Below are 16680 nucleotides of genomic sequence, written 5' to 3'. Positions count from 1 at the left end.
TTTGGCCTCACCAGACCATGGCCCACCCTAGAGTCTGCTGGGGTGCAGCAGCACAACATCCATATAATTTATTCTTTGTGTGCTCAGACAATGGAACATGCCCCACCACCTCCTTCATTCACTGATTTGTGCCTCATGTGAATTCGCTTTGTCTCCTTCTATTGGACTTCAGCTACCACTGAAGAGCCACTAAACAGAGGGAAATATTTCTCAGCAGAACAACTTTGCCAGACCTTGGCTACCTCCAGCCATGAGATTCTTGTCCTCATTGGGATTAACACTTGACCATGTAGTGAACTTATCTAAAAATGCCTGGAAATAGAAAGAAATATGGTTACCGACTATAACAATGTTCTATAAATATATTAATCCAATTCTTTGGAGCAATGATCACCAGACATCATATTAGGAACAATAGTTCTCCCTGTATTTCTCTCTTGGCCAGAGACTTTTTAATTATATGATTGCAGTTCAAACTAGGAATTTTCTCAATGAACTCCAGGGCTGATTTAGTTTATTTTGTGGAAAGGCCACAATTCTATCCCAAATGCCTGAGAGTAACTAAGAACTTAGGAAAGAACATTATAGTTGATATCTTGTTAAAGTGCTAATGTTAGTACCTTGTAGCAATAGCCCTTAAAGCCAGGTAACAAAAAGGTAATAATAACTACTCCTGCAACCAGTTTTGAGGTGTGCTATGTGCTAGACACCATGCAAAAACACTTCAAATACATCCTCTTTGAAGTCTCACAGCAACTCTGAGGAGTGTTCTTGTCACATTCAGTTGACACGTGATAAAACTGAAATTCAGAGAAATGGCCTCCCTCAACCTTTAAGTGGCAAAACTGAGGGCAGGCCTGGTGGCTCAGCGGTTTAGCGCCGCCTTTGGCCCAGGGCCTGATCCTGGAGACCCGGGATCGAGTCCCACGTCGGGCTCCCTGCATGGAGCCTGCTTCTCCCTCTGCCTGTGTCTCTGCCTCTCTGTGTGTGTGTGTCTCTCATGAATAAATAAATAAAATCTTAAAAAAAAATAAATGGCAAAACTGAAATTCAAACCAAGCTGTACCTTTCTTCTTTGTACTTTTATATTGTTTGTGGTTTTGCTATAACTATGCACAATTTATGTAAAGTCAATATAACTTTTCAAGAATTAGAAACAGATTTTGGCACTCAGACTGGGCCAACCAACTAAGGACTGCGTCTCTAGGAATGGGTGCACTTTACCAGGGCGATGTCAGTGGTTAAGTGCTTAGTACGTGTACTTTGGCTGCTTCTCTACTACTGAATATTGTACTGCTATTTCTAGCTTTAGACCCTCATAGTCTTGGATAGACTGGTTTTATTCTATATCAAAAAAACAACACCTAAAGTCTTGAGGTTTCTCTTATCTGGTCTTTTCCCTATAAATAAAGCCATGATTTGGCTTTCATTCAGTGTTAAAATACCTGGGCCACTTTTATGCCACTAACTTTCTGCTTCTTCCTAAGAATTTATTAAGTACACAGTACCTTGTCTCTGGCTAAACTGTCTAGGAAGGACTGTGTCAGTCGTCAGTGTTATCTCATAAAATCATATAAAACCCCTCAACAGCAATCAATACTTATGGACAGAGAAGTGAAAACATTATTATTTACGGATCTATAAAGACATCTGGTTGCACTTAGGTTCACTTGCCAGAATGACTAGAAGAGACATGTCACCATACCTGAAGGGTTTCGTCATCACCTGGATATACCAGAAAGTGAACTTCTTGTAAGCTTTTCTGCCATAGACTGCTACTAAATCTGAAAACTTCCGAAAGGATTAGTTCGGCAAAAATAGCTTTGGGAAACCTCAAACTTCCTGTTCCAATCATGGGAAATGTGATTGATGAAAAAGAGAACTCCTCTACAGTTGTCAAACATTTCTTGATTATATTTGCCATGATCTGAAATGTATAAAATACACTTGTATAAGTTAGGGCTGAGGTCTCCTCTGCTATTGTTGGCTATTATCTGGGTTGAGAGAGTTAGAAAGAGGAAACGGAGGGGAGAGAACATTCCAGAGAGATTCCAACCCATGCAGGAAGGAGGCTCCAATAGTATGGGAATGGCTATATAAACAATGGTGTCTTATGGCAATCAAAAGCCATGTTTATGGACATTGGGGAGATGTTTGTATCAAGTTAAAAAAAAAAAAAAGGATTAAAAAGGGGAAGGGAAAAAAATAAAAAGGGGAAGAGAATCTCAACTAAGAAACAAGTACGTAGGGATCCCTGGGTGGCGCAGTGGTTTAGCGCCTGCCTTTGGCCCAGGGCACGATCCTGGAGACCCAGGATCGAATCCCACGTCAGGCTCCCTGCATGGAGCCTGCTTCTCCCTCTGCCTATGTCTCTGCCTCTCTCTCTCTCTCTGTGATGACTATCATAAATAAATAAAATTTAAAAAAAAAAAAAAAAAAAAGAAACAAGTACGTATAAAATGGACTTGAAGAGAATATAATACAATGTTAACCAAATTTATCTCTAGGCGGCTGGATTATAATTTTTATTTTAGTCTTTATAGTTTCTGTAGTCTGTAATATACCATGTATTACTTCTGTATTCTGAAAAAAAAAAAAAGTTGGGAGTAGAGGTAAGAAGTCATCACAAGAAGAGCGATGACCGGGCAGTCTGGGTGGCTCAGTGGTTTGAGCGCCTGCCTTCGGCCCAGGGTGTGACCCTGGAGTCCCGGGATCAAGTCACACGTTGTGCTCCCTGCATGGAGCTGCTTCTCCCTCTGCCTGTGTCTCTGCCTCTCTCTCTCTGTGTCTATCATGAATAAATAATTAAAATCTTTAAAAAAAAAAAAAAAAAAAAAAGAAGAGCAATGACCCCCATTCTCCACCACAGCTCTGGCTGCCTCTCTTTGTTCTACTGAAAGATTATTACACTAATCTTCAGGTATCATCCCTGGAGAACCCCAAGGATTGTTACTACTTCCGAGGGTCAATTATTCTGAAATAACTGGTAGCTATCATGGACTGTTCGTGGAATGCAACAAATATTTCAATAAACAGACAAAGTTTGATCAATACTAGGCTTTCTCAACTTTGGCCAGAAAAGTCTGTGTTGTGGAGGCTGATGCATGCTTTGAAGGATGCTTAGCAGCATCCCTGGTCTCCACTTCCTAGTTATCAGTAACTGTGGCAACAAGCCAAATGTCCCCTGGGGAATAGATTCCCTTTTTTGAGAACCACAGATCTCTACCGTGCCCGAAGATTACCAAAGCTACCAATGAAGTAGGGAACTAAGGATTTTCTCTACCTGCTGAGAAGACCCTGCTCCATTATCCCAGTGTGGTGCCACGACATGGAGAACGGCTTTGCAGTTCAGATTGCAGCCACTTGTCATGAATATGCTACCTACTTCCTCCTCTGTTCCCTGCCTGGTGGCATATAACTCTTTCTGGAGCTCTGGGCCAGCTTTCTGCAGAAGAGCCTGAGATAATTGTCCGCCTCCAAGTTGAAGATTCATGGGAACGGTGTTGACAATGACATCGGCCTTGAGGAAAACAGCAACAATTTGTTAGAGACTGAATCAATGAATCATGATTAACCAATTATGACTTGCCAAGTATTGTGGGGTAAGGCATAAGATGTGTTTTGTCTATTATACTGACCTGCCAGCCCTACCCTCAAGGAGCTTACGATCTGTTGTTAGTACTTAAATACCAAGTGAGTTGAGCTCCAAAACTTAGAAATTAAGGAAATACATCACCCGTATTGTAATGTAATGACTCAGGCTAGGGCTATGAAAATGAGCAAACCAGAGACCACAGGCAAAGAAGGAGAGTCAGAATGAAAGGTAGAAGCAGAAAAAGAAAGTTAGCCAGATGAGACAAAAACACAGACCTTGGAGAGAGACCGAGGAAGAGGGAGAAAGTTGCTTTTAGGCTGGCACTGAGAGTAATTGTTCAGACTTTATGAACATCCCTATAGAAAGAATGAGTCCATCTGCAGGATGGGTGGCATCTGGTCAGCCCTGAAGGCCCTGACAAAGGAAGGTCACTGAGGTGAATGTAGGACTGCCTACATTCAAGCCTGTCCAGTGGTATCAAGAGTTCTCCAATGCCTGCCGAGGCCATCTCTTGGTGAGATGCCGTCATGACTTGAGGCCAGTAGATAGATAGTAAATATTCAATTCATCCAATTCCACTTACTCGGATTTCATATTCAAATTTGGAGAGGAGAATGCTTTGATCATGTGAATTTTGAGTATCCTGGTTCCTTAGGCAGCCCTTCTTCATTGTAAATTAAAAGGTATCTATGTCTTTGGGCCACATAACAGTTCTATTTCTCACTCTCATGGGTCCATCTCCATCTTACAGGAGATTAGTTAACATAAACTAATCTCAGGACCTGAGAAGTTCCCTGCAGGGACAAAAGTCAGTGAGCCTGCCAAAAAACCAAGATCCAGCCCACTTTCATCCCACTCTCTGCTTACTGATTCCGACACAGTTTGGAGAAGTAATATATTAACATGTAAAACAGTGAAATATTCTGAATGTTTAAATCAGTTCAAGATGATAAAAAGAAACTCTGTGTTAAAAATACAATTAGTAATTGCTATAGAATTTTTTAAAAGGCAGGAAGCCTTTAGGCTGGACTGGTGAGTAAAGTCTTTACAAAGAGGATAAGCCATGAAGCTGGGACAAGGAGAAAGAAGGCAGTAAGCATTCTAGGTAGGTGAATATTTAAGAAAACACAAAGACTTGAGAAAGGTCAGAAATCAGCCCACTTTAGCTAACAGAGCGTGTTAGCTAAATGGTGAGAGACGGGGCTGGAAAGAAATTTGGGGTCAAGTGATGGAAGGCTCCAAAAGCTCACACTTTTTTTCAGACTTTATGCTACAGGCTGCAGGGAGCCCCTGAGAATAGGTACCTTGACAGGGTTGACACGAGTTTAATAACAGACTATGTAGTAAAAAGACCTCGTCTTTTTTTCCTCGTCTACAAGATGAGGGTACAGAAAATCTATCTCAACTAGATTGTAACACAACTTGGGTGAAGGGCAAAATTTGAAGTGGTCTGTTTTAAGTGGATAACAATGATAGATACCTTTTTTTTTTTTTTTTTTTTTGAGTTTTCACTATGTGCCAGGGAGGTGCTAAATGTTTTATGTGGATTATTTTATTTAAACCTCACAACAACCCTAATATCATCATCATCCATAGTTGTAGATAAGGATGAGTCACAGGGGGTGTTGACCAAGGTGAACGGCTGGTCAGTGGTAGAGTAGGATTTGAACTCTGTCTGAACGAGCTTTGGAGTTGGTCTGTGTAACCACCACACTGCGTCTACTCCTAAAGTGACAAAGAAACTTACTGTACTTGGATGTTACCCAGTTCTTTTCTGGTCTGAGTTCGCTCACCAAGCAATCTCCTGATAGGCAGCTACAGGGCCCTCCATGGCCCGTAGCCATGGCACTTGGCTTCCTTGTTGCAAATTAAAGAATTACAATTCCAATTTCATAAATAAGTCTTTTGAGTTTGATTAGTGCCAGTTTAAGTCTGGCTAGTACTAGAAGATTCAACTTTTCAACTTGAAGATTTGAGAACTAGGCCCTGAAACCATGTAACAAAGGAGCTTAAGGATTCTAGCCATTCTAAGAACATGAAGAAAGTGGTTGGATGCCTCCCTCCTGCTATCTCACTAGCTGCAGCAACGGCAAAGAATATTTCCAGTGGCTCATAAGCCATGAGTCTCTAAATTTCTCAGAAGAATTCTCTTTCCATTGATCTTGAGTGTATGCCATCTGAAGGTAAACACCAAGTGTCAAAATGGTGGAAACTACAGAATTCCGAAGAAGAATTCACATCAGTAATTCTCAGCCTTAGCTGCATATTAGAATCACTTGGAATTCTTTCAAAAACTACTGACCCCCTAGACCACATACCTGGTCAATTAAAATCAGATTTTCTAGGGGTGGGGTCTGGGCATTTGCATTTTTTTTTTAAGATTTTATTTATTCATGAGAGACACGGGGTGGGGGGGGGGGCAAGAGAGAAGGAGAGAGAGGCAGACACATAAGCAAAGGAAAAAGCAGGCTCCCTGCGGGGAGCCCGATGTGGGACTCCATCCCTGGACCCCAGGACCACGCCCTGACCCAAAGGCAGATGCTCAACCGCTGAGCCACCCAGGTGTCCCTGGGCACCTGTATTTTTAAAAGCTTCTCAGATGGTTCTGACGTGCAGCCAGGACTGAATACCATGGATGTTAACTCTAGATGGAATACAGGGCCTGTATCTCCTGCTAACTGGTGATTCCACGAGGGGAAATGCAATAGGAGTGAAGGCAGGCAAAAGCCAAGCTGAGCTTTTAGTACCCACCCTGGTAATATTTCTCCTTTCTCATTCTGCCTGTGTCTCAGAAAGTGCTCAGACAGGAGCAACGGGGTACTTTTGTAAAGGGTGATATTACAAAGTTATGTACAAATCTCCTCCCCATAAATGCTGATTGGAACAGAACTGGGTTGAAAGTAGGTCAAGATGAGTTACAGAGAAATAAAAGAGGTAGATGCCACGCCCGGGTTTGTGGTCAACTTGGATGTCTTCACATGAGAACATGTGGAATACAGGGGAAAGTTAAGTATAGCCTGCTTGAACCTCAGGTAGGTTCAGCTCCTCAAATTTATAGGATCTTAATCTTTGACCTCAAATCACAGAACCAGTGAACTAGACCCCACTGTTTCTTATCGGATTTACTAAATAGCACCACTTACCTGGAAACAAATAACATCTCCACTTATCAACACGAGGTTTAGACCTTCTTTGGTTTGGGTTGAGGTTATCACATTTCTGTTTGAAAGACAATTCATCCAGCTGACTTGGTCTCTTGACTGTGGAGAAAACAGTAAAAGTATTGACCAGTCAATGCTATCTGGAGCCTTACTCACAGGTGCCCAAACAGAAAATAACTAGTAGATTCCACACCTCTCTAACTCAACTCATAATCCCACCCTAAGATTCAAAAGCAAATAATTTATTATCACAATTTCTGAGTACCAACTGTATTTAATACTCCATATGCCAGTGAGCTCTTTTTACTTATGCCCCCCAAGAATTCTAGATTAGTAGACCCTGCTGAGGGGAATAAGTAAAACCACCCATCACCCTTGCCTCCCAGGTAGGACTCACTCTACGTTTCCCCAGTGGGAGTAAGTGGTAACTGATTTAATAACACACCCTATCAGTATCTTTTACTTCCCTATTTAGATCATTTGCACTTGAATCCTGTCTCAAGTACTCTCCTGGGGAAACTCAAACTAAGACACACCCCTCAGTTCTCCACAATAAAGCATTTGTAGTTTGACTATTAATCAGCCAAAGAATTTTAAAACCAAAACCAAGCCAAAACCAAAACCCAGGTACAAAGAGATGAAACCACTTACTCAAAGTCAAAATATCAGCTGAGAAAGGCACCATCTGTGAATCTGCACAGACTCTAGGAAGACAAGCTGATCTACCTGATGGTCATCTCACACTTAAACCCAGTGGTAAAAACATGGCGCACATCACCTCCCCCTGCCCATATACCTCATCATCCACACCCATGACAGACATTAATTGGTATCAACACTCTTTTTCAGTCAATCCAAGTAGAGGTTCAGAACCTTGCTCAACATAGAGCTCCAGGCAACAACTATTGTTTGATCAGAAGTAACCCATGAAATGAAATGTATTTTTCATGACTGATCTAACTCAAAAGGGTTATGAATTTTCTTTGCTTAAAACAGTCTTAGAGGGATCTGCGGGTGGCTCAGCGGTTTAGCGCCTGCCTTCGGCCCAGGGCGTGATCCTGGAGACCCAGGATCAAGTTCCACATCGGGCTTCCTGCATGGGGCCTGCTTCTCCCTCTGCCTGTGTCTCTGCCTCTCTCACTCTCTGTGTCTCTCATGAATAAATAAATAAAATCTTAAAAAAAAAAAAAATCTTAGAGAATTTTCCACACTCTACTCTCTATAACAAATAGAAAACTCCAGAAGGACCGGGAATGGGCTCCTTGAGCAGTCCTTTTCCCTATACTCTCCTGCATGTACTCTGGTATGTTTGGTGCAAGCATTATTAATGGCCTCCCATCCTGAGAAATCCTTGGGTATAGACTCTCTCAAAGCACTGATATAAAGACCAGAAAACCTTCTAGAAGAACCAGCCACATTCTCTGTCAAATTTTGTTTTTTCATTTTCAGTGTTATGGTTGGTGTCTTTAATTGGACTCTTTTCACATCCTCCAAACAACCTGTTATTATGATCATCTCCTTGAATATATCAGACTCAATCAAAATAAAAAACAATCTATGTTGTTTTTTATGTCTTCCCATGCTGTTGGCTTCACATTCAATTTGGTGATTTGATATTTAGAAATTATATGGCAGAAGTTTTTAGAAAAGTCCCCATTCCAAGTCTTGATGACATTGATCTTTGTCTTTCCTTGGGTTCAGTCGCCACAGATCTGAATGTTACCTCTAGCTCCCTTTCAGCTGACTTGGGGCCATGTTACCTCACAGTGACACTTTCCCTTTTGTAATTTATCATTCCAATCAGGTGATGCTTCTTCTGCAAGATCTTCCATATGAGAGGATCCAGAGCCACTAGAAATGGTGCAGCCAACTTTCTCAGGGGCTTCTCCTTTCTGTGCAAGGCTAGGCCCAAAGTCACATAATATGGAAACACAGAGATGGGCCTTTCATTGAAGACAAGCTCTTTGGCCAAGTAGGTGTCCACCACTAAAATAAAGTAAAAGGTAAGGATTCAGACAAAATCTTTAGTATAAAAAGAAGTCCTGAAACTAATGAGACTCTGAAATGTAGAATGTCTGCCTAAAATAGTACCACTGTCAGGCAGCTCAATGAAAGATGTGATATTCATGAATGCAATGGAGTTAATCCTCACCTAATGGAATAGATCTATCCCAATAATGTTTACTTTGCAGTGAAGGTTTGTACAAGTAATCTGATTTTCCCATTAACATTCATTATATTATTGGAGAGGTGATATTTTTTCTGGAAAAAAGAGAAAAACAAGACTCTGGTTCTTAAAGATTCAATAAATGCACACAATTATGCATGAGCAATTAAAAGCTAACTGTTAAAAGTAAATACGACATTGGGGTATCTGGGTAGTTCAGTCAGTTGGGCGTCTGACTCTTGATTTTGGCTCAGGTCATGATCTCAGGCTTATGAGATGGAGCCGTGTGTCAGGCTCAACATTCAGCAAGGAGTCTGCTTGAGATTCTTTCCCTCTGCCCCTCCCCCTGCACTCTCTCATACAAAATAAATAAATTAATTAAAAAAAAAGAAGTAAATACAATTTTTTAAAAGGAAGAGTTATAATAGTAAAAGACATTAAAAACAATTGTGTGCTGTAACCAAAAAAAAAGTAATAAAATTAGGTCTGATTCCCAGAAGCAGAGCTTGAGATAAGGATTCATGTGCAACTGAATTGCTAAAGTTGTACCCTCAGGAGAAACACGTAGGAAGTAAGAAATAAAGACAGAGAATGGGGTTCAGGTTAAAGCTGGCTTCTGACCGATCCTGCAAGGGACTCTGGAGTATATAAATTGCATCACATTGTTGTCCCAACCTTGAGACGGGGAGCTGGGATTTTATACCTCCCCACCAGCCGGTTATCTGTCTATGGGTCATCCTGGTTGGGTGATGAATGTAAATTCCCAGGCACCTCCAGTCTCCAGACCGCTAGTCTCTTGAAGACAATCCCTCTGGAGAAGGTTGTAAGTGTGAGTCTTTCCCAGCTATACTTTAGCAGTTGGATTATGGGTGAACCTAATAAATAAAAGAGGCCCTGGGACATCTGGAGAAGCATCAAAGGAAAGGAAAGACACTCAAGGAGGTCCAAAGAGTAACTGCACAAGTTTGAGAGAAAGAGTATGTGGCACAGTAGCTAAGTCATAGAGAAATATCTAAGGAATTTTGATGGATGATAAATTCTGTATAAGTCAACAGTGATGTAGCTATTTAAGAAGAAAAAAATAAAGGTCACCAAACGCTGGGAAGAAGAAGGAGCTACAGGAACTCTCATTCACTGCTGGTGGGAATGCAAAACGGTACAGCCACTTTGGAAGAGAGTCCGGCAGGTTTTTTTTTCTTTTATTTTTGGCAGTTTCTTATAAAACTAAACATACTCTTACTATATGATCCAGCGCCTGTGCTTTGTGGTATTTACCTAAATGAGTCGAAAATTTATGTCCACACAAAACCTGCACATGAGTGTTTATAGCAGCCATATAGCTTAATTCATAATTGCCAAAATTTGGAAGCAACCAAGATGTCCTTCAATAAGTGAATGGAAAATAATGGGCGTGATGCCTCCATAAAATAGAATATTATCCAGAGATAAAAGAAATGAGTCATCAAGCTACCAAATGCCTATTACTAAGCAAAGGAGCCCATCTGAAAGGGTACATGTTCTAGGAGTCCAACCACATGGCATTTTGAAAAAGGCAAAACTCTGGAAACAGTAAAAAACATCAGGGATCCCTGGGTGGTGCAGTGGTTTGGCGCCTGCCTTTGGCCCAGGGCGTGATCCTGGAGACCCGGGATCGAATCCCACATTGGGCTCCCTGCAGGGAGCCTGCTTCTCCTCTGCCTGTGTCTCTGCCTCTCTCTCTCTCTCTCTCTCTGTGACTATCATGAATAAATAAATAAAAATATTAAAAAAAAAATCAGTGGCTGCCTGCAGTTTGGAGGAGGGAGGGGAGGAGGGATAAATCGGTGAAGCACCGGGGATTTTCAGGGCACTGAAATTATTCCAGTCTTTGAGGACACATGACGTCATGCATTGTCAGAACCCAGAGAATCATTCAACCAGAGTGAACTCTAATATAATGGACTTTAGTTAATAATAATGTAGCAATACTTTTTCATCAGTTGTAACAAAGGTACCACACTAATGCAAGAGGTTAGTATGAGGGAAAACTGTGGGTAGAAGGAATTCTCCTTACTTCCCTGCTCAATTGTTCTGTAAACCTGAAACTGCTCTAAAAATAGTCATTCATTTTTAAAAAGGTAGTAATGAGATTTGGGGCTATAAGAAGAAAAACATGATAACGAGAATATGCATAATGAATAATAATCCTATTCTACTTTTCACTGGTGAAAACCGGCAATGCCTGGGGTATTGTATTTTGTTCAAGGTACAAAACTTTGCAAAGGGATTATGAAAATAGCTATGGTGTTCAGGAGAGGAAAAGTGAAGCTGTGAAAGGACTCCAAACCGCATCACATGAGGATATATAAAAGGAACTGAATCTATAATTTGCAGAAGTAGGGGATCCCCGGGTGGCTCAGCAGTTTAGCACCTGCCTTGGGCCCAGGGTGTGATCCTGCGGGCCTGGGATCGAGTCCCACATCGGGCTCCCTGCATGGAGCCTGCTTCTCCCTCTGCCTGTGTCTCTGCCTCTCTCTCTCTCACTGTGTGCCTATCATAAATAAATAAAAAATAAATAAATAAATAAAATAAAAAAAATAAAAAAAATAATTTGCAGAAGTCCAGATAATAGGTAGGATGGAATGCAGGGAGCTACACATAATAGTTGTCCTTAAACATCCAAAGGACTATCTTATAAAGGATTTATTTCTACAACTCTATAAGGAAGAACAAGATAATAAGTAAAACATGTTTGGGCTTCATACATTGCTAAATTTTTTTTTTTTTTTTTTTGTGATTAGAACTGCCCTAAGGTGGAATGGATCAACTTGGGGGACATTGAGTTTGCAGCCAAGCAGACTTAGTAGTCTGGTTTTACATCTAAGCCAACTATTTTGCTTTGGGGGAGCAGGGGGAGGTTTTTTTTCTAAATTAAATTCACTAGCCTATTTTCAAATTCATGTTATCCAGCAGAAATAGTTTATTATAATCCTTTTATGTCAGAAGTCGTAACAGTATCAAAATGAGGGCACTGAACTATTATTCAAACACCACTTAATAATAACACTTTGCCCTGTAGCCGCTGAGACATATAGCTATGGAAAGCATGATTCACATCGAGTATTTATCACCAAATTAGTAATTTGTGTTTTCCATTCTTTCTTATTTTGATAATTATAGCTTTACTGCTTGAATACCCATTATATGTCAGTTTACAAATATTATCTTACTTAATTTAACCTTCACAGTGACCCTGTGAGATAGATTTTATCTCCACTTTTTAAAGTGAGGAAACAGGAACAAGGAAGTAACATTGCCACACTATCCAGCTAGTAAATTAGAGGATTTAAATCTATATCTTTGGAGGGTGCCTGGCTGGCTCAGTCGGTTAAGGATTTGACTCTTAATTTCTGCTCAGGTCATGAATCTCAGGGTCATGAAATTGAGTCCTGTATTGGGCTCCACGCCCATGGAGCCTGCTCAAGGTCATTCTCTCCCTCTATTTCTCTATCCCCCTCCCTGCTCATTCACTTACTCTCTGTCTCAAATAAATAAATAAATAAATAAATAAATAAATAAATAAATAATAATCTTTAAAATATATATATATACACACACACACACACACACACACACATACCTTCGGGATTCTAAAGGCCAGTGGTCCTCTATTTCTATATAGAAGGCTTAGGTGTGACAATCTGACTAGAAGCAAAGAGTAAATGGAACTTGTCTTGAAGCTGCATTTTCTTGGATTGTGTAAGTAAGAGGGCAGCTAATGATCCCTACCTCCTGGTAATCGCACCTTTGAATATTTTCCTTCCATATTGTATCAGAGTTGGTCTCTGTGACCAACAAAATATGGCACAAGTGATGCCACGGCACTTCTGCGGCTAGACAAAAAAGGCACTGCAGCCCTCTCCTCCCCCTCAGATAACTCAGTCTGGGGGCAGCCAGCTGCCAAGTCGTGAACAGCCATATGGAGAGGCCCTCAAGGCAAGGAACTGAGGCGGCAGTTATGTGAGTGGACTTAGAAGAAACTCTCCAGTTCTCATCAAGCCTTCAGATGACTGCAGCCCCAGTGAACAGGTTGTAACCTCAGGAGAGATCCTCGACCAGAATCACCCAATTAGGCTGCCCCCAAATTACTGGCCTTCAGAAAGTATGAGACAGCAAACGTTTGCTATGTAAAGCATACTAAATTTGGTATGCTGCAATAGAAAACTAACACAGATTCTATGCTTATTTTGGATGGCTTGAAGGGCAGGCTGGTGGAGATAGTGGCAACAAGGTTAAAACCCCTGTTTCCTAACCCTTTGTGTCAAAGTCATTGCTGAAAGCCAACCTCTAATGACTATGCCAGGAATATACATTTTTAAGGCCTTAACAAAAAATTAAAAACAAAAAGCAAAACAAACAAAAAAACCCCCTCAAAACCTAACCAAACAAAACCAAAATAGAATAGAGTGTGTCAGCTCCTTAGCAAGAAATAAGTGTTGTAGCAAAACTTTTTTTCCAAACTGCAACAAATGTTTTTGTTTTTTATATAAGGTATGGGTTGAGATATAAAATATATTTTTTATGGTACACTGTGGTTTACAAAAAGTTTGTAAACTGTTTCATTGTACTCTATATCACTCTGCCTCCACTGCTGGCTCCTTTAGCTCACAATGGATGGAGTGCAGGCTGAGGCTCTTAGCTATCCCACCCTGCACATGTTATCTCCAGAGACACTGAATATGTATGCTTAGACATTAACTACTTACCAGAGTATAACCATAACAAACTGTTTTTAAAAAATAGCTCTTCAGATGTCAACACTAGCATTAAAGACTGGGTGACAAGTAAGCGAGAGATATTTTGCAGCTTTGGGAGGTTGGTATAAGTCCTAAGAATGATAGTTTTAAATGTAGAAGTCTACTACCAAATGTTTGGCTTCTCACAAAATACCAATTAAAAATGTCCAGTAGTATCTATTCCTTGCTGTATGAAGAATCAGATATTATTTCAGCCTGGTCCTAACACTATTAGCTTCTTAAACCACTACTGAAAGCTGAACTCCTTTTCTCTCCAGACAGCATCTCAATTTCTAGCTTTCCTGACTGGTTTCCTTCGAAGCTCTAAGAGGAAGATCCTAATTTCTGCCTCTCTTCTCTAGACTTCATTCATTCCCCCCCTCCTCCCCCCCAGTCTTCTATCCCCACCAAGAGTTTCAGGGAGACTTTTTGGCTTCATCAACACTTCCTAAGGATCAAAGTTGGGAGAGGAGATGTGCGGGTGAAGTATGGCCATTAAAAACGGTATTTATTTGGTCATATTATCTAAAATATAAACTGTTTTTGTGGTATAGGTTCTTTGGGAGATTGTTACCACCATTAAAATGGTTCATTTAATTTTCTAAATTCTTATTGTGTTCTTTGAGGAGTAATGAGATTCTAAATACATCTTGAAGGTAGAATGAACAGGGTTTCTTAAAGGACTGGGTATGGGATATGAGAAACTCCCGGGTTTTGAACTGAGCAACTGGGAGGATGGAGTTGCCATCTACTGAAATGGGAAAGCCTGTGGATAATGCAGATGGTGGTGTAGGGTGAGGAGGACGGGGAGTTTTGTCTTGAACATGTTATATTTATGTCATATACTTTTAGACAATCAGATGAAGAAGTCTAGGAGGCAGTAAGTATAGACATGGGAGTTCATGAGACAGTCTTGACTGCAGATATAATTAAGAGGCGTGGATACATAGTATATAAAGCCACTAGATTTCCAAGGAATTGAGTGAAGATAAAAAGGAGAAGAGAACTGAGCTCTGCATTAAGAGTTGAAGAAAAGAAGGTAAATGAAAGAATAGGAATGAGCAGCTACTAAGGTAGAAGCAAAACCAAAATGTGGCATCCTAGCAGCAAGTGAAGAAAGTGCATTTAGAAGGAGACATTGATCACTTTGTCGGATGCTACTAAGAGATCGAGTAAAATGAGGATTGAAAAGTGGTTAGTGAGTTTAGCAACATAGAGGCCATTGGTGATCTTGACAAGAGCAATTTTGGTGGAATGATGGAGGTAAAAGCCTCTTCTAGACAAATCGATTTAAGAGAGTAAGAAGAGAGGAAATGGGGATGAGTAATGACAAATTTTTTGAGAAATTTTCCTGCAAAGGTAAACAAAGACATGAACCAGTAACTACAGAGAAATTAAGATCAAGAGAAGTTTTGTTGTACGTTTTTTTGTTACTGCACAAAAACTATTCTTTTGGCTGGGTCTTCAGAGACCTGTTCAAAGCCTTGAGTTAAATCATGGTATATTCCAGTAAGAATGAGTAGCTTTGATGGATTTCCTAAACACTTGTGTGGTCTCTACTTTAACTTCATTTATGCATGAAATGGTTAATAATAACTGTAAAGGTCAAGAAAGAAAAGAAATTGATTACCTTTGTAGTTAGAAAACTCAACCAGGGATGACCTCTCTTCTGGGAAAAGCTGCACATCGGTTACCCTTTCTCTTCCATTTGTGGGGTTTTCAAAAAATTGTTATGTAACTGTTATCCACATGAGGCAGCAGATTTTCAACCCTAATGGTTCGTTCAGTTCCAGAAGTCTTGGGAAAATCTGAAATTGCTGAACTCTATTGTGTCCAACACAAACGTTAACAGATGTCCTGACATCTACAAGTAAAAATCAGTTTATTGGTACTATAATTTCATTTCATGGCAAAAGAAAACAGATTTTAAGAAATAATTTGATTTAGAGGCTATAACTAAGAACTAAAATTTATATACTATATTTCTACATAAATTTACATTTCACGGTGACAACTTCAACCTATCCCACATGGCTTACTGGGAGTGCATGAGTACACAGCTCTCATTAATGGTGGCCTCCAGTTAAGACCATTTTGGGAACTTGGATCAACAGCTACCTTTCTAAATGAAATCAGATATGTGCAGCCACTTTAAGCTGATAATAATGATGATGATGATGATTATAAAACAATATTGTTTTCTAAATCTAATTTCTCTCTTCCCCCCTACCTTATTTCACCTTATCTCAGTCTCTTTGGACATGTCATTGTCATACAAATAAACTCCTATAACTATTAAGCTCACAGGAGATTTGGGGGCACATTCACAGTGGTTAAGAAAATACACTCAGAAGTAAGAATATCTAATTTGGAATTCTGATTCAAATACTTACTAGCTGTGTGACCGTGACCAAGTCATTTAATTTTCTCTAAACCTAGATTTCTTCATCTGTAAAACAGGGATAATAATGTACTGTCTCATAGTGCTACTTGAGATGAAGTAAGTAAAAGCTTAGCATAGTGCTTAGCATAGAGCAAGGCACTTGATAAATGTTAGGTATTAGTAGTACTGAAAGTAATAATATGTAATCCCTTGGCAATTGTCTTACTGAGAGAGCGCAACTTTTAATCAAAACCCACTGTGGGATGCCTGGAATCTCAAAGTAGGATACAACCACAATTTGCAAATGAAAGGTTAATAGATAATGTCTGTCTTACCAGTATTTTTCAAGAAAAGTCATGACAGCAACTTGAGTATTGGTCATTCCACCCTGAAGTCACCATTGGCTTCTGACAGGTCACTGACTCCACAAGCAAGGAAAGTACATTCTCAGTCATGGGGTCTTGGATATTGTGAAATACAACCAAAAGGGATGCTTGTGAATGGTCTTTTGAAAATTCATCTATTTCATCCACTTCCAATTCATCCATTTGATCCACTCTTCTGAAAAGTATTACTTTTGTACTGAGGTCTTCCAACTT

The 16680-nt window shown here is 40.1% G+C and overlaps 1 protein-coding gene across 8 annotated transcripts in view; it reads right to left on the bottom strand.

Moving 5' to 3' along the window:
- The window catches only part of PARP15 (poly(ADP-ribose) polymerase family member 15), a 47156-nt gene that overhangs the window by 20863 nt on the left and 9613 nt on the right, over nucleotides 1–16680 (bottom strand). For 2 of the 8 annotated variants that reach the window (XM_038583024.1, XM_038583028.1), the window contains exons 2-5: nucleotides 6739–6855; nucleotides 3284–3520; nucleotides 1706–1927; nucleotides 234–312 (exon numbers count right to left, since the gene is read on the bottom strand). In XM_038583024.1, the coding sequence (XP_038438952.1) occupies nucleotides 234–312; nucleotides 1706–1927; nucleotides 3284–3520; nucleotides 6739–6855 (655 nt within the window). The other 6 variants (XM_038583021.1, XM_038583025.1, XM_038583022.1 and 3 more) reach the window with 6 other exon arrangements.

The sequence above is a fragment of the Canis lupus genome, chromosome 33, assembly GCF_011100685.1.
Source record: "Canis lupus familiaris isolate Mischka breed German Shepherd chromosome 33, alternate assembly UU_Cfam_GSD_1.0, whole genome shotgun sequence".
NCBI lineage: Eukaryota > Metazoa > Chordata > Mammalia > Carnivora > Canidae > Canis > Canis lupus.
This window is presented reverse-complemented; position numbering and strand designations above follow the sequence as displayed.